General features: G+C 42.0%; 1 protein-coding gene across 2 annotated transcripts in view; it reads right to left on the reverse strand.

Annotated features, from left to right (window-relative positions):
• Nucleotides 1–18,569, reverse strand: part of PRKAR1B (protein kinase cAMP-dependent type I regulatory subunit beta) — an 88,555-nt gene that overhangs the window by 24,674 nt on the left and 45,312 nt on the right. For both annotated transcript variants that reach the window (XM_004945114.5, XM_414754.8), the window contains exons 5-7: nucleotides 14,504–14,565; nucleotides 13,699–13,745; nucleotides 5,776–5,934 (exon numbers count right to left, since the gene is read on the reverse strand). In XM_004945114.5, coding sequence (XP_004945171.1) covers nucleotides 5,776–5,934; nucleotides 13,699–13,745; nucleotides 14,504–14,565 — 268 coding nt within the window. The remainder of the gene's footprint in view (nucleotides 1–5,775; nucleotides 5,935–13,698; nucleotides 13,746–14,503; nucleotides 14,566–18,569) is intronic.

An 18,569-nucleotide genomic window follows, 5' to 3' on the forward strand; every position in this document is an offset into this window, starting at 1 on the left:
AGTCCCGCCTGACCACAGCTTGGAGTATTTAGGGATGCAGACGAGACCCAGGAAAGTGGGAATTGCTGGCATCCTTTCAGGCCGGGGCAGTGAGAGCCCATCGCTGTGGGAGCACAGGGTGTTAGCTCTTGGCTAAACTAAGCCAGTGCAGAGATACAGAACTCACTCTGAAGACAAGTAGGAATGGGAAATCATTAATTAAATGTGCTACTATTTGTACTGTGATAGTATCTAGAACCTCAGCTACAACTGGGACTGCTCTTAATGTGTAACTGGTTCCCAAACAGCACGGCTGGATCCCCATTCCTCCTCCAGAAGGCAGAAGTCTGGCTCACCCTCGTGCACTCACCAGGGCCAGGACACTGCTTTGTTTTCATTGAAGTGCATTTTCCTGCTGAAGCTCTCATAAGCACAATGAGGGGAAAAGATCTGGGGAGAACACTGCTCTAATGTAAGCTAAAAAAGAAGCAGCAGCAGTAGAAATCTCACAAGCAACACAGCATGTGCTTATTTCCATTGGTATTAATCGTCTTTCCTCCCCATGAAACAGAAAAAGAGAACACGACAACTGCCTACTTTCCCACCTTCACTCATCAGCCTAATATTCCCCTCTTATCCCTGGCCATACATGCAATGTCACTCTTCACTCACAATTTCCCCTTTATACTTGCTCTATTCAGCCTAACTGCTCATGAGTATGAACTCCATCATGACTCCTTCTCCTACCCTTCAAGTGGTTTCCGCAGAAGTGTCAGCCAGCACTCTCATTGGGATATGTACTAAATTTGATCTTATGCAGTATTTTCACAGTGCTCTAGAAGCAGACAGCAATGGTATCTACAAACTAGGAGATAGCAGGTGAGACGTGATTTGCAACATCATCCTGCAACAAGAAGATGGCCAAGGCTACCTTGGTTTGTGCACTCAAAGACACTATTCAGGAATGAAGTCCCATCTCCATGGCTCTGATGTGACTTTGCTGGTGTGCTACACCCTGCCTGAGTACCTCTTCTGCAGAGAAGTGCTCCAAAGCTGAACCAGGCCTGAAGAACTGCTAAAACCCTTGGGGAGAGCTGACAAGGAAAGAGCTAAACAACTTCAGCCTGTGTAGGTTAGCTCAGCACCAAGATCAGAGGTTCATTACGCTCATACCTAGCATGCACGCTTGTAAAGGTTTTAAGCAGACAGCGGTAATCACCTACACACATATGACAGAAAGAGAAGATAATTTAGTCAGCATAATTTGACATAACTCAAAGTAATAAGAGAAAATTAGGAAAATCTACTTTAAGATGAATATCAAAGAAGTTTTCACAACTTAAGATTTATTCTCTTGCATAAAAGGTCCCCAGGAGAAGCAAAAATCTTACTGACTGAGCCAGGTAACAACAGTAAATGTATATGAATAATTCTGTACTGGCAGGGTTTTTGATGGCATGTTCTAGAAAGTCTTTATTACTTCAGCTTTTTCTAACCTATTAATATCTTCTTATTTCAATAGTCACTGCTTCTCCTCTCCCCAGTTTCCTTTGTTCTCCTTCTCCCCAGTTCAGAGCTGATGTGAATGAGCTTTCCTTAAAGCAGTGGTTCTCCCTAACTGTGAAGAGCTGTTAATGTTCTAAGCTGCAGTGCTCCTCCCTGAAACAGTCACAAGGAGAAACAAGTCACTTGTGTTTGCCAATTCCAACCAGGAAAGTGTTCAAAGCCATTTTTAGGACCACTTAAAAATACACAGGCTCTAAAAAATGAATGCTGCAGAGATTACAACACATCATGTTGAATAGGACTGATGCATCTATTTTCCAGCTGTCTCTTCTTCATTTCCGCTGGGTTTTTTTTCCATTTTCCTCCCCATTTCTCCAGTCAGGTCTCTGCCCCCCTTCCCCTTTGTTTGCCTCTTTGCTTGGTCCCTCCAGCACTCTCAGCATCTTCTTTTTTGCTCCCTTTCTTTGGCATTGCAGACAGGCTGGCAGGAGCTGACTTGGTCCTTCCTAGAAATCCCCACCTTCATTAAGAAGCCCAACAAATGGCTACCGAAAAGCAAAGCATGGCTCAAGTTTCAAATAAAAAAGCTATGCTGGCAGGTATGCAGCTGGCAGGAAGCACTGGAATGGCCTTCTGGGCTGCTGCAGCCCTGGTTAATCCCTGGGTAAACCTGATATTGAACGATGCTTAGGGTGTACATTCTTACAGGAGCCTGAAAAAAAGTCAACAAAACAATGCAATACTGGCCCTGAAAACAGAATACCCCACAAGACCCTGGCTGCATGGATGTTACAGAGAATGCAGGCTTCACGTTTGCTTTATGTTTTGGCAAGCATGCAATCCACATTTTATGGAAACGCAACGTCCTCCTGAGTTGATTTTATCTCAGTGGAAAACAGCACTTGCTAAAGAACATGCACTCAGATTCAAAGCTTTGAAGAGATGGCAAAACAAAGCCAAAACTCCATTAAAAAAATGAGACACAACATTAGGAACTGACTAACATTGCTTTGTCACTTCTTATATCCCGTTATTGTAGCTCACTTTCCAGGAACAAAACCTGCCAAACAAGCAAAAAGTATTGTATGCAATGCAATTTCACTCTCAGAGCCAGGTACCTTGGACCATGGGAACCATAGGAGAGTTAAATCATCCTGAAACCAGGCCCTCTTGCAGAAGAAATTACAAGAAATTAATACTTCAAATTTCCTCAGTCTGGGAACTGAATTGTCTGGGGGATCAATCTGATGTAGGGATACAGACATTTGCTTCTCTGGTATTTGTGGTATTTGCCATATTTAGAATACAAATATTGTACTACCCTGGGATGTTCCCCACTCCGTGATGCTCTTGAATCCCAGTAGCAAAGAAGAAAGCAGCAACATTTTAGCAATTGAATTAGATGAGAATCCTAAGGCAAAAATTCCTTTGCATCTCTCCCAGAAGAATGTAAATAAATAAATATAGACTACATACATACAGTTGTGTTTGTGGATGCACACGCAGAGAAAGTGCACATAAAAAACTGCAACAGTGTGAAAAGTATGCAACTTAGCACAAATACTTTTATGTAACATTAAAATTTGTGAGCATCCTGAGGGGGGAACACACCGAAGTGGTTTTTGTAATCCATCTAATACAATGAATTTCATGCTGTAACACTTTGTCAAGGACTGCAGTGAAAGTCAAGCAGTTTCTCTGCAAATCCTAACAAAAAGAATGATCCCAGCTTTTACAACCATCACAGCTGCTAAAACAAACTTGAATGTGACCCTCAAGCTACCAGGGTACCTAGGCAGAGACAATGAAATATAAAGAAATATATCTATTTTGAAGAACTTCTTTTGGGACAGGCTCAAGTAATAAATGGATGACAACTGTAACTAAAAGCCAGCAGGAGCTTTTTGCATCAGGCTTTGTCCACCCAAAAAGGTGGAAAACCAAAACTCCCAAACCTCCCGTGATACATTTTATTCATCCCATAAACCAGTCAGGATGGATGAGACGTGTAAGTGGGGAAAATGGCAGTGAGCAGAAATACAAACCAGAACTGACTGCGTGTGAAGCAAAGAACCAAAGCAGAGCCTGCAAGGAGAAATGAGGTACGGAGTCAATGTCTCATGACAGGATAAAATCTTTCTGGCAAGGACAGACCTGAAGGCATGATTCACAAATAAATATTTACAACTTGAATAAAATTTCAACGCCAGCTTGAGAAAAATGGGGCTGGTCACGTCCAGGAAGGAATGCAGACAAAAGAAAAAACCATCACGGGTCAGGGAGGGACTTTATCTGACTACAGAAAAGAACAAAATAAACCACCATCTTTGGACAAAAGTATTTGCAAACAGGAAATAAATTTAAAAAATGCTGTTCCTTCTGCTTTTAAATCCTCGTAAATGATGTATTTCAGAAGTTATCCTAAGCATTGCTGCTCCTCATTTAAAGGCAGAAGCGCTTCCACATCTGAAATATCCAGCAGCTTTCTAGAAACATGAGGTTAGAGGCTAAATGGCAGGAAATCGTGTTGCTGGGACTTGAAAGGCACCAACTACTGCCTCTTAAAACCGACTACAGCAAAACCAGCCGTGTAATGGTGGAGTTAGCTTCAATATGAAATACAACCGCTGAAACATGATGTAATTAATTCTTGGGCTTGAGGAAATGTGCAGAGAGCCACTGCAACCTGCCCTCACATGAATGCAGGAGACAGGTGTCTCATTTCACCTACAGCCAAGGAATTATCCACGTACAAAGAAACGAAAAGATGACAGAATCCATGTAGTGTGGATAAGGAAATTGCATTTGAAGTGGACAGCACTAAAAATAGGGCACCTGCAATACCTGCAGCAATTAATTCACCGCGCTACCTGAAATATTTCATATCTAAGTAATGGGAAAATTACAACTACGATGTTTGAGTATTGAATGTAATTGAAATTTTAATGGTCCCAGCTGCGAGGGAAATACAGAAGTATGTTGCAGAAAGGTCTCAGTTACCACTGCCTGCCTCTCTACACCGGGAAGCATTGACAAATTTCATCCTGCTTAACAACACAAGAGAGGACTGTATGTTTGTCACCATTATTCCTCTATCTTGTCCTGCAGCTACCAAGATGACATCTGGGGACAGAGCGTATCTCCATCAGCTGTGCTCTCCTGGCTGTCAGTGTGATGTTCATTTATGTGATACAGAGTTCAGATAATGAAATACGGAGTGAAAAACAGTAATGCTTCATAGAGACATCCAACAGTCATTGCAGGTATAAACAAAGATCATTGCAGGTATAAACAAAGATCATTCTTACACTCTGTTTCTTAAGAGCTAATCATTCAACTGTAAAATCCACTCAGCCCTTTTGCTGATTTTTCAGTTACCTGCGACATCCACTGGAAATACATATGATCTCAAAATGCACAATCCTTTATTATGCTGAGACCATGATATAATTTCAGATCATAATGAAATAATGCATCTTTTAGGGAAAAATCCTATAGAGAAAGAAGTGAGATTTAAGTAGAGCTGTCTGTTAATTATCAAAAGAAATAAAGGAGTATTTTATGGAGAAGGAAACAATGTGCACTTTGAGATCAGAAACAAACACCACCCAAAAAAGTTATGACATTGCTAAAATAAATCATCCATCAAAATTTCCATTTTAAACTCACAACTCAAGAACTGGCAGCAAATCCATAAGCTAGCACACAGCCCAGGTGCCCAGAAGGTCTTCTGAGTTTTGCTGCAGAGACCATAGAGTTCGAAAGGAGCAGAGCCATGAGCCATCTACACAGACTGCAGCTTCACATCCCGTGATGTACGTAGCTGTCTGCTGGCCAACGAGAAGGAGGGCAGAGCCCACCTGAGGCTTTTTTTTTTAACAATTTCCCTAGCACTGTCTGCCTTGAACAGTTTATAAAGCAAACTGGAAGACCCCATAGGCAAGGTGTAGTGATGAAAGACATTTTGAGGTACGTGAGGAGACCTGCATTACCTTAGGTGGGTAACGGAGGCTTCCTGAAGCTTTCACAGCTGTCCGCAGTTATTCATGTATAGCTGTTATTATATACATTACTCAATTGCATTTCTGAGTCAGCATCTTTGTGCTGAATGTTGTCACCTTTTACTTCACTTAATTTAGCTACTTAATGTTATTGTGATGTCCTTTCTCTTTTATTTAGGAACAGAGACCGCAGAGCTTTCTATAACCAGTGTAATCTGAACAGAGGGTAGCACTACAAAAGAAAGGAAAAATATCAGTTCCATAAACAAGTCATTCTCCACAATCTTACCATTAAAATGCGCCTGTAGCTGTCTCTGTCAATGCCCCAGAGCTTGAGATCTGTCTTGGCCTTGACTGTGGCAGCCCTGGGTGTTCCGTAGATCAGTGCCAGCTCCCCAAAGCTGCCTCCTTCTCCGATGCTGGTGACCCACTCTCCATTGACATAAACCTACCACAGCAAAACACAGAATGAGAAGCAAAATGAGACCAGGGTCTTAGATGCTGTTCCCTCCTCCTGCCCATTACCTATCAAGCTACTAGCAACTTCCTTTCTACTAGTCAGTGCTGTGGACACTGAAAGAAAACAAGAGCAGAACAGCCTCCTCAATCAGTCAAAAGGAGGGCAACCACCTGCCTTGCGAACAGAATTTCAAGTCATCTTGCTTCAGCCCAATGACTGTATGTACCCTCCACAATCCCAGCTCCCATGGTTAACTGGCATCGGGTTTTCCCTTTTGTGTTTGAGGCTCAGAAAGTCAACAAGCAGAACTGCCACAACTTTGGCTTTATTAACACTGTTGGGTGTGAAAGGAAGGAGATTCGTTGATACATGTAATGAAGGATGCTGAAAAGCAGCATGGCCATGAAATGAAAAACATTGAAGAAAGGGTATCTTCTTTGGAAAAGGAACCTTTTTTCCCTCCCTAAGCTTAGTGCTTCCAACCTATAAATGTATCAGAATCTCCTTCTCCCTTAGCAAAGAGTGCTGAGTGCTTTGGATTTGGGTAGCTTCCCAAATCCTCCACAGAATCATCCTTCCATAACTCATGTATCAGAACGTATGAAGCAGGAATTCACCCAAAGGCTGCTTAGGTAATATATCTTCTTGAAATACAGTATGGGTCAATACCACTATAATTTGAGACATATAATTGGAGAAGCCCTACACTTGGGTGCTACGTAAAGCCTTCACTGCAGAAAAGAGGACTTACGAAGGTGCTTTACACCAGGCTCAATTTGCCATTGATGATACAGCCCATGAGACATAACTGTGCATTCTAAGGCTATTATGGGTTGTGTATTCTGCTGCTTGCTTGTAGCCTTGCTGCTATAAACCTCCACATTAAGCCCTCTTCATCCTGCTAATGTCATTTCAGTCATTTCAGAGGGTAGAAAAGGCTGTGTGCAGTTATCCATTGCAGAGTATGTCCCAATCTGTTACAGACCAGTGACAACAGAAATCAACCAAAATGAATTCAATCTCTATGGAAACTTTGTGAAGAAAAATACTGTGAAGAAAAGATGCAGGTATTCTTGTCTTCAGCAGGAAATTATGGGAAAGCAAAGACCACAGCATATTATCAATTACTGAGTAACAGATGAGCAGCTGTTAAAAATATATGAATTAGAGCCATACTCAAGCTAGGCATGAGAAAAGGTAGTGACCAAAATAAATGAACTGGGGTCAGAATTCAATGAATTGTCAGCATTAATTTTACTTCAACTTTCATTTTATGATGAAAAGGCATATTATGGACTACAGCTGGAATCAATCCCAATTTATCTTCCCGATACCCAATTAAGATCTGATCCAGCTCCTCCTGAGGTCAGTGAAAACCTGGTTGGGTAGGAGCTAAATGAGGCCATGGAGCAGTTCAGCTCATCAAGAGACCTCTTGGCAGCCAGCTGAAAAGGAACACCATTAGCATCGCTGCTGAACTCTGGGCAATGCTGCGGCTCTTTGTGCTCCTGGAGCATCTGAGGATCAAGGGGTTGATATAAAGGTAAAAATAATCCAGAACAGGCAGGTGGGAGCAGGCTGCCAAGAACGAAGTCGAGCTACAAAAGGTGCTTGCGCTTCTTTTCCTCACCACCAAAGAAGTGGCACACAGGAGAATATCAACAGCGTTTCCTCTCAAACCTTCACACTCACTGCAGAAAGAAGATCTCACAGAACTTACTTTTGATTCTTCTCAATCCACCCATGGCAAACTTGACCACATGTCTGAATGTAGGGACATGCTCTTATTGTGAGGTGGCTCACCAGGTGGACCTGGGTTTGCTACAGCGAATTCATGTCCTCATTAAAAATTTCAGGGTCAATAAGGGAAGTCCAATAGGCTCAAATAAAGTGTGTACTCCACTGTGAATGTCAGCATTCTTGACTCGTTTCTAGCACACACAAGATACGTGTGTTTCTATATGCTCTCTTGTCAGAGAGCACAGATTTTGTTGTTGCATGAGAGGTAGTTTGGTAAAATGATTGGTTAAATGCAGTGACAACTTCTTTGAGGAATAAAAAACAGGGTTTGAATTATAAGCAGAAAATAAACTCATAGCAACACGTATTTTTTAAGCAGTATGGTTGACATTTCTTTTTAAAGCAGAGCGCATTGCATGACTGTCGCCCAGAGGAGAATTAAGATGGTAAACCTCGAGACAGAGCAAGCCATGGACAGACATTCACTGTTGCACAGTTGTTGTAAACAGAGGCTACTACAAATCTGCTCTAAGACTCCTTTAATTTTACTGTCTTACTTGACAAGACTCCCCAAAACATGTTTGACATCCAGCCTGTAAACTGTTTATGCAAACAGTCATCCCTCCACCCCAAGGGTGTCAGGTTTAAAGTACTCTGAAGAGAAACCACATCACTGATCTGACAGTCTTCGGGCTCAGCCTTCACTACCTCAATAAAAACGTCATTTCCAATATCAGTCTCCAAAAGGACAAAACAGCTTGAGAATAACTATTGTTTTCTAAGAGGAAAACCACTGCACTTCATTCTCTGGAAAGGCCTAAGTCATCCATCAACTTTTGTCCTCACGACGATGCTGAAGTGCACTGACGGAACATTACAATGCCATTCTGCCCTTCAGCAGAGGCTCCATGATTCCCTTTTAAATCAGTTTAAAAGAAGATAAGAAGTAAAAAGGAAAGGAGCTCCGTTTGTAAGGTGTAGGAAGTAAAGCTATTTTAGGCTCAGAACACCTTATGAAAGCCAATATTACATGGCAGCAGCTCAGATGATCTTCTTTATCCTAAAAAATACTGCGGTTTTGGCTCGAGTGTTTCTAGGCAGTTGTGAACTCTAACCAAAGAAGCAAGGATACAAGGGAATTAGTCCTAATTGTTACTCAGCCTGCTCTGTAACAATTGGAGCCGCCTTCTTTCATGCAGCTGAACAGGAATGTGTGACTGCAGATGCCCAAACCTGAAGGGGATAAAGCCACAGGACCACCTCCTTCCCACACATCAGGGGTCTTTAAGATCTCTACTGTTTCCCACCGTTTAGTACCAGCAGTACAATTCTTGTGGGCTGGAAAATCATGCAACTTCATTCACTTCGGGGATTTTTTAGGAGGCAAGTGGGAAAAACCTCCTGTGAACATCAGCAGCTCTGTTCCTCATAGGCCACAACATACATATGTGCTGTGAGAGAACATGCAGTGAGTCACACGATGCTCACCATCATCGGAATGCATCTTGGCCCCATTCATCTTCATGCAGAGGAGCACAGTATGACCTTAGCACTAGCAGTAACAGCCACGTTACTCCAAATGCAGGAGAGGAACAAGGATCTCTGAGCTCCATAGAGTGACTATACTGAGTTCCCACTCATGCATTGCTGATTTCAAGCAAACTTTTTAGCTTTATTTTTTTTTTACTGCCACTTTGTGATCTATTTGGACAATCTAATTTGTTCCAGGCATTGCAACTTTCAGATCTTAAATCTCCTCCCTTGAATCTGTTTGTAATAATTTGTGCTTTGTGTCTTGTCAAGCCTTAATATTTGTTATCCAAAAATGAAGATGAGGCTTATTTCTTCTTGGAAAAATAACCAAGTCTTAGCCATGAGGGATATTTATATGTGGGTAGTTTTCCCAAATAAAGCCCGTGCTTTATTTGTACTGTGAATGTGCTTTTCTTTAATATAAACACACAAACTTGGAGACTGCTCTCAGAATCCTCAAAAACCAGGGGGAAAACTCCAAACTTTAAAAAGCTCTGTTTAAAGTCTCAAAAAAAATACCCTCCTGAAATTAGAAAGGCACTGAACAGGAAGAGCCATAAAGATGGCAGAATTCAAACAAAAAGCAGCCTATGGATTATAAAATATAACTAGTTTTAAAATCCAGCACTATTCTCACATAAAGCACTGTGTAATTTTCATCTCTGTATATACGAAGTAGACAATTTGGATATACAAATAAGGGTTTCAAGAAGATTTGACCTACAATAAAAAGATAATCTTATTTTATAGCTCCAAATATAGCTTAATATAGTAAAGAAGCTATTTAAGAAAAACACCGACAAGTTTTCACCTCAATTTTCACCAAACCGTATTTCAGTGGCTGCTGTTTTACAAGAAGAAAACCTGAGAATGTCTGCGGAAAGTTGCTGTGACATTAAATAGAATGGGAAGCTGTTGGCTCCAAAATAACAACATATATTCTAAAAGAGCAGTTGATGGTGCTTTTTAAAGGAAAAAAAAAAAAAAAAAAAAGGTGAGGTTGTAAGATTAAAATAATAAACAGGAAGCCTTTTTATATTTAGAAATATGGATTAGAGATTTTTGCTGGACACATACTTTAGCAGGTGCTCTCCAGATCTTTAATGGAAACTATAATTTAAGCTCTGCCAGATTTTGGCATACGTTCCCATTTCCTTGAGCAGAACCCTTCTGGTAGACAGCTGACCTCTGAGACTTCCAGCCTCACGCCTTTAACTACCCGGTACAAACCGTGTGCGGATGCAGCACCAGGTCATGAGTTTATAGTTCCCCTCAGCCCTGAAGGGCGATGAAGGAAGGCTGTGACTGACAACTCCATCACGTCCTCTCACACCCCGTGCCTGCCTTGGTCCACGACCTTTCCCATCCTGGTTCATACACCTGCTGCAGGAGAGAAGGAAAGCGGGTTCTCCCACACGTACCCCATTAGTGGTGTTTTGGGACGTACTGCAAAGCAGAGAGGTGATGGCTTACACACCATTTAGCTGAGCAAGCATACGAGGCAGATGGCAAGCTGCTGTAAAGAAATGACCTGAGAATAACTGCCAGCAACAAGAACCTTCCTTCTTTAGCTCCTATGGCTTTCACATTCTTTGAAGAACATTTTGATTTCTTTAAAGGCAGGTAGAGGTGCTACCCACACACCTGTGATGTCTGCTTTTACTACCTTGAAAACCACTGCTACATAGCTGTAAATTTCCCTCACTGCCATTAGGAAGTGAGATTAAAAAACACTTCTGTATGACAATTTGCACTCTTCTCCCTTATTCCACAGCTCACTGTGAGCAGGGCACATTGCTTGCCAACTGAGGGGGGGCTGCATCTTATATGGCTGTCCACAGCAATAACAAGAAGGAAATGTACAGACACTTCATTCTGTGGGCATGATAACAGGGCTGATTTATACTCTAAGGAAGGCCAAGAGTTGAGGATAAAGTGTTATTATATTTAAAAGTGCATTAATAAATTGTAGTTCTTATTTGACTCAGATTATTTCTAAACAATATGAGAATCCTCTTACTCTTTTGGGTGCCTCTCCCCAGACTAGCAGTGAATTACTTTGGAATGTTTGGGGTATTCTCCCAACTCAGATCACCACTCACTGCTTTTGTTATTCCAATTGTGTTGGTACTTTGTTTGGTTATCTTCTCTCAGTTGAAAGATTTCCAGCTTTGCCCTAACTTTCTTCCAGTCTAGACAGAAATTTTATGATGGTAATTGCCATTTCCCTTACCTATATTTTTGCATGTGTACCTGTTGCTTATCAGTCACAGTGTACTCAGAGCAAACCGCTCTTTGAATCCACAAGTCCCATTATACCTGATCACGGAAACAGAGAAAGCAGAGCCTGGCCAGGGGTGAAAAGCCTTGATGCACATGCCAACACTGGCTGAACTAGGCAGATAATGGCTCCAGGCTTTAAGTCCCGGGGTCAATTATCTACTCTCCAAGTAGCTTTTTTTCTTGGAGAAGGGTGGAAGCATGCCAAAAGAGTATCTGGCAAGGCTTAAATGAACTGCAGCTCAGTTACTAGCGGTCTGGATTTTCTTTGGACGAAAAGGATTTTAGCACTGCTGCCCTGAAAGTGGAAGAACTTGTTCTGGGAAGCACTACATCTACAGCATGACAGTGCACACCCATGGCTCTGGGATCTGCCACCTTACACAGGAGCACATTACAGAACATGAGCAAACCAGCAGTCTTGGACAACATTTTCAAAACCATCTATACAGCTTAAGAGCCTACACGGATTTGCACTGCAGTGGCACTGAGACCACTCAGTTACTCTGGCTGTTTTTTCAAATTTTACCCTAAATGCCATCTCAGAAGCCTCAAAGGATGTTGAAATGCTCTGGGATATACAGTATTGTTCTGCCTGAAACGTTAATGAAGTCCAGCAGTCATGAAAATGATGTGGATACATGTCTCTTCTTGGGCCACTTGTGGTCAAGAGTATTTATTAAAGAATTTCAACTTTATCCGCAAAAAAACAAGCAGAACCTCTGATAGACAAGTAATATATTGTGTTAGATTGTGCTTGGCTATTTTTTACCTTCTAGAAGGTGTTTCTGAATTATGTCAGGTTATACCTGGGAAGGAAACTAAGGTTTCCATCTCACCTGACAGAGAATACAGCCCCGGGTGCCGTAAGCAAGCCCTTCTCAACATTTGCCACCTTGCAAAAGTTTTGAGATCATTTCCTGATGCCATTCATATGCCCCCTATCCCCAGGCCAAACACTGAAGAACCTTTTCTTAAGGGTTTTCAGTCAGGACTGACTGTTCTAAAGAGGATTAATCTGTACCTTCAGTATGTGCATTTATGTACATTTGTGCACCTGATTCAAAGCCAAGGAAGTACTTCAGCTAGGTACAGGGCCTGAAACGATTATTTTAAAGCTAAATTTTAGCACTGTTCTATAAATACTGCTCTTTTATTTTCTGTCACTGTGGATGTGGCAGTGTTTGCTACTCAGAGGTATGCCTGATAGGAACAGTGAGTCAGACGGATTTCCTGAGCAGCAGCTTCCAGAGGCAGAGGCAGCATGTGAGGTTTCTCAATTCCCAGCCATACCAATTAGATGGTCTCCTGCCACAAACACACTTCTAAAAAAACAACTTTCACTAAAATAACTGTATGCTCCTGCCTGGCTTTAAAACAAATCACTTTCCTCCTTAAACCCTTTGAACAAAATTCATCTGGGCATCTGAGGAGCACTGCTAACGAGCAGTCCTACCCAACAGCACTGGTATGCAAGGTGTGTAGGAATTCAGACAGACGAGAATGTTGCAGGAGAACTGAAAAAGAGTCAGCCTCACACAGCACAGAAATGATAAGAGGTGAACAGATTACAGTTTGGAGGGCGGTTTCAGAAGAAAGCATCATTTCCAAGTCTTGCTGATTAACCCACCACATATTCCTGTAAACATCTTGTGGTCTCACAGATCACTTTACACTTATAATAATCTTTGCTTTATTAATACGCTGTATTGTTCACGTATTTGGATCTAATTTTAAACACAAATTAAGGCTTCTAAGATGAAACTAACTGCCTGAGGCTGCATCTCAATTTGGAAGGAAAGAAAAAACCACATCAGCTAACTGATTAAAGAAAATATTTTCCTTTTGGCTGATCTGAACCCTCGGGTGCATTCCAGCATGGTGGCCTGCTCTGCCAAAGACTGCACACCTCCAGGTGTGGTTACGGTTCTGAAGATAATGTCATTTGCTTGTTTTTGATACCATATTTTCCTGCTTGGAATGGACAAATAAGCTAGGATGTAAAACATGCCAATTATGAAATTATGCACAAATGACTTAACACAACAAAAGCAAAGCAGTGAGACCAATCCTGTGAAATCTATTCCAAGAACAAAGGAGACAGAACCACAGAACACTGCTGGATCAAACTGTGTGCCAGAGCATAAAATTGTATTAGGTAAACTCAAAATAGGTATCAGACTATAAGCAGGTACTCACATCCACCTCGCCTTGATCAATCACATAGAAGTTGTCTCCTTCATCACCTGGAAGCAAAATATAAAAGATGACTGTTTCCTGAAGGCCTGCTAAATTATTCAATAATTTCCTGTCTCCATGTTTAATTCTGTACATATTTGTACAGGTTTGTACAGCAGATTACTTACAGGGAGATTCATTTTCTGAAAGAGCTGTGCCTGTTTTCCTTCATAAATCAAAGTGTCACTACCATTTCTTCCTAGTATCTTTCAGTTGCATTAATTTATCTCTTTTGATTGATTCAACACTTCATTGAATGTAAACATGCAAGAGGCTTTATATCCCGAGGGCACTGAAGTCCTCCACAACACGCTGCAGGCATGCAGGTAAGTTGCCAAGTGTGATAACTACGATACAGCACAATGAGGCGTTGAATATTCCCAACAACCATGAAAATATTTTCCATCTCTAATTACTCTCAGCTAGAATGTGCCACCCTTATGCATTCTGAGCTGTGCTTCACTTCCTGACTATCTGAAGTTAAGGAACGAACATCTTCATTTTAAATACTCCTTATCTATGTTTAACCGTAGCATTTTGAAACCATACAGATCTGCCACTGAGGTTTAGAGTTGGAGAGCTCTACAGATCTCCAGCAGAAGACTGTGCCTACATCAGTGGATTTATCACATAGCCAAAACACCTACAAACTTATGGAATGTGGTCATTCTTCCCATTAAGCAAACAGGGTGAACTCTCAGATGATGAGATGTGCATTCTACAGTCTTAGCAAACACGCAAGGATGAAAAAGGGAGGAAGGATTACCTTGCTGTATGACCGTTTCTCCTGCAATGTGTGTAACAGGAAACATGGCATCAAATATGTCACTGGAAAAGGAAAGAAACGTTCGTTAATGAATCAGGCTTATTTCTTACGTGGCCAGTAGACCTACATTCACTGTTTCATTGAGACTTCATTAACAGATATTGCAGAAAAAGGAAAATGTTAGATGTGAGTGGAAAGCGAGCCCCTGCTTGGCAAGAAATCAGAACAACTAGTTTGGCACAAGCTGTGCTTTAAAACTGAGACTGTGATTCAGTGTATGCTATTTTGAAAGAACTCCTGAATAAAATGCACATAGGCCACTTCTTATAGCACTGCACAAACAAGGCGGCTTGAATATTTTATTGTCTAAGCAGACAGATTTCAGATTTCCAGCTGCAATCAGTATGTGTCCCAGCAGTAATTGCTAGATGCCTAAACGGGAGCTCTGCTCTTGTGAACATCTGGCCTAACACGTACAAGCAAAACCTGTTCCACAATGCAGAGTATGTTTGGAAAGGTAGATGGCTCTAAATTAATGTAGCATAACAACTGGCTAGGGATTACACTTACAGTGCAGAAGATGGGAGTCCAAACTCTGACAATCTTAGCTACAATTTGGTGAGTTACCAGTGAGAAGGGAATCTGACCGATGCTACAAAAACACTGAAGCTACAGAAGAGCCTAATGCTCATTAATCATTGCTGAATTACACACCTTACTGTGTTCTTAAGCATACTGTCACATATCCTTAAAAGGCCAGGCAGAGCAGTGAGGGCGAGAATGCACCCTGCACCAACACTTCGGGCAACTTGCCCAAATCCAGTCCTTTGTTTACTGAGGGATACAGCAGGCTCCCTGGAGCCTGGGCTTCCTTTCCCCACACCGGCATTTTGGGGAACTTGTTATTTTCAGATGCATGAACAGTTCTGAGAAGGGTGCTCCCCACCTCTCTTCCCCTTCCTACGCATCAGGAGCACGGGCTAAGGGAAACAGCTCCCCAGTGCAAACAAAAGGCAGCCAGGAGGAACTGTGAGCTGGTCTCTGCTGGTCTGGTGTGGGACCAGTCCGTTCACGGACCACCAGAAGGAGATGACATGCTTCAGACCGGAACGGAGCACATTCCTCACAAACATAAAGGAGTGCAAGCAGTAAAGAAACGTAACATTTTCATCAAAACAGCCAGAAGATCAGCAACAAACCCACGTTGTATTTCAATGCCTTATATGGGAAATGCATATTGTAAAATCCCATTATTAGCTTATTTCCTGTTCAACTGTTCCAGAATTTATTCAGGCTCAGCTCTAGGAAATGTTTCACTCCTAAGTTCAAATTGGTCATGTCTTTCCTCTTAAGCAGCCAGAATGGTTTTGCTCCCAGGGCTGAGATGGAGCACCTCCTGCTGCTCTGGGGTACCTGCAAAGGATGCTGAAACCTACGCTAAGACAATACATTTTGCCTCTGCTGTTTCATCAGGCCCACTCTGTGCTATTCCTACTCACATTCAGGAAATAGGTCCATCACAGGTAACAAGTCAGCTCAGAGATTCTATGGACACCAACTTTGCACCCCATTTTGAGTACCGATGCAAAGACCCATATTAAATTATTCTGAAAAGTAAGTGGCCTGTATTCTAAAATCCAAGAATCCAATTCTAAAATCTAAAATTTAAGACTTCTCTGTTAGCAGAAAAGCATGAGTGTGCAGCCGGCTGTGCAGCTCCTGTGCCCACACTCAGCTGAGTAGCTGAGGTTCAGATGTGGCGGGGGAAAGCACCACGATGCTGAACTGAAACAGTCACTGGGGGTCCCTGTGTCAATCAGGCAAGTCAAGCTGTTCTTCAGTAGCTCTGGGACCTGGAAATTTGGTACCACAGAGCCTCATCTGCCTCCCCACGATCCCCCCTCTCCTGTGCCTGGTCACCTCACTGAGCTTTAAGAAGAGTTCTGCAACATTTACAGGAGGAAAAGGCACTCTGCAGGGCAGGGAACGAAGCCTTCAACGTGATGCATCCAAAAATAGACACGTCACTGTGAATATCAATAACCAAACCAAAATGTGACTGAGCAAACTTGGAAACTCTTTTTTGGAATAGAAACGCAGAGGAAGTAACTACCCACAATTTCAGCCTTTCATCTTTGCTTTAAGGCTGCATTTTATTTATAACTTAACAATTGACCGTACAAATAGTGCCCAATAAATTATGTATAGCACTGCACCCTTCTTCAAAATGTCCCACGTGTCATTTCTACAACACTTTGCTTTTTTTTTCCAAAAAAATCCTTAATAAAAGCCCACAAACTAAACCTTTCAGTTGGAGGTATAATGAGCCCAAAGTCTGCTGGCAGCAACAGCAGTTATACATGAATATCTTGCTGCCTCTGGCATCACAAATACAACATCATTCAGCAAAGGATTCACGAGATGCAGTCTTAGATATCTGAAGAGACCTCTGAAGGACATGTCATCAAACATTAGCCTAGAACACACTCAATCACACAAATGCACAAGTTATCCAAAGTCATGGTGATGCTGATTGGTACTTCTAAAGCAAAACGAAGGGCATTCCTTTGTTAAAGAAATATAGGGGACCACCGAGATCATGACTGTCACTGGAAACACAGCCCCGTTTCTTTCTACTTGGGAACTATTGTTCTTAACTTATATGGTTAGGCCAAGATCTCTCACGGTGATTAATGAGTCAGGGTGTTTCTGCTTTCGGATGCCCAGTTTGACATTCATTAAACAGACTCAGATCTCAGATGATACGGATCAGGAGGCAGCCTCAAAGTTTCCCAGCCTACAAGTCTGGCAGCCAAAAACTGGGACATTTAGAATAGCACCAAAGAAAATCAGCCCTCTGGAAATTATTGTCATCAGACGTAGCAAACACTCACAGCCCCTGCATGAAATCTGGCTTTTCATTTAATTCAAACTAAGTGTAAAATCCATTTTGAGAATTTTCTTATTGCCTTTATTCACAGTTGCTGAAATAAACATGTCACAAGGATCAACATGCCAAAATGCTTTGAAAATTTGAAAAGTTTGTTCCTGACTCAAGCCAAAATGTGAATTGCAGTAAGCAGACATATCTTCTGTCCTGTAGTCAGCCTATGTTCCATATTCAGTTTCAGCCATGTGTCCTAGGTCTGAACTACACTGAGAAAACCAGTGAAGCTTTAAATACAGAAGGAGCTAAGAAGTGCACTCAGTAGAGGCACAAGTAATCTAGGCAAGGCCAAAATATGGGCGGTTGCTTTTTTCCTGCATCTTGTGCCTGCTTACGTTTTGAAGCCATTCAGAATCACTCACTGGCCATTACAGGCAAAGAAAGGCCCTTACAAACACAGTGCTGCAGCCACCCCCCAAAGCAAAGACCACAGCTACATTCTCCTGCAGTTCTGCACAAGTAGGTAGTTGGAAGGTATTGTTGAACAATTAAACACAGACACACACATGCTCGTTCCTAAATTACAGCATAAAGAGAAAGCCAGAAAGTCACTAGTTAAGTTTTCACCCAATGTTGAACTACCATGATTTCATCTTCTCTGTCTGAGCTGCACCACCAAGAACACAGCAGCCTCTGTCTCCTGCCTCCACACCAGCCCTAAACTGTTGACACCAACTGTGCTAGCAATGCTGTATGCTGAACTGATGGAAAGGGTTTGATTTTTTGCCAGGGTTTTTATTATTGTGCTCTAAACGAGAATTGCTCGCAGGGATTTCCTTATTTTGTTCAAATGGAAATGTTACCGTGTGCCATGTTTCCAGATGACTTGTGCAGGTAATGGAAGAAGAAAACAGGGCTCCAGCTCTGAGATTTCAGCAGCTGTTTCATGAGACTGCAAACACAGGAGATGCATCAGTGCCTCCTGGGCTCAGCATCAGCATTCGGAGGGCTCCTTCTCACCCTCTTGAGAGCCAGCACTTCTGGTAGGCTCTGTAATTTTTTCACAGCTTCCCTGTCTGCTTCCAGAGGATCTGCATCTGGTTAATTGTGGCACTTGGAGCCATCCAGAAGGTATCAAGGACAATTTCTGGCTTGGAACTGTAGCTGTAGGTGGGATTG

The sequence above is a fragment of the Gallus gallus genome, chromosome 14, assembly GCF_016699485.2.
Source record: "Gallus gallus isolate bGalGal1 chromosome 14, bGalGal1.mat.broiler.GRCg7b, whole genome shotgun sequence".
Taxonomy (NCBI): Eukaryota; Metazoa; Chordata; class Aves; order Galliformes; family Phasianidae; genus Gallus; species Gallus gallus.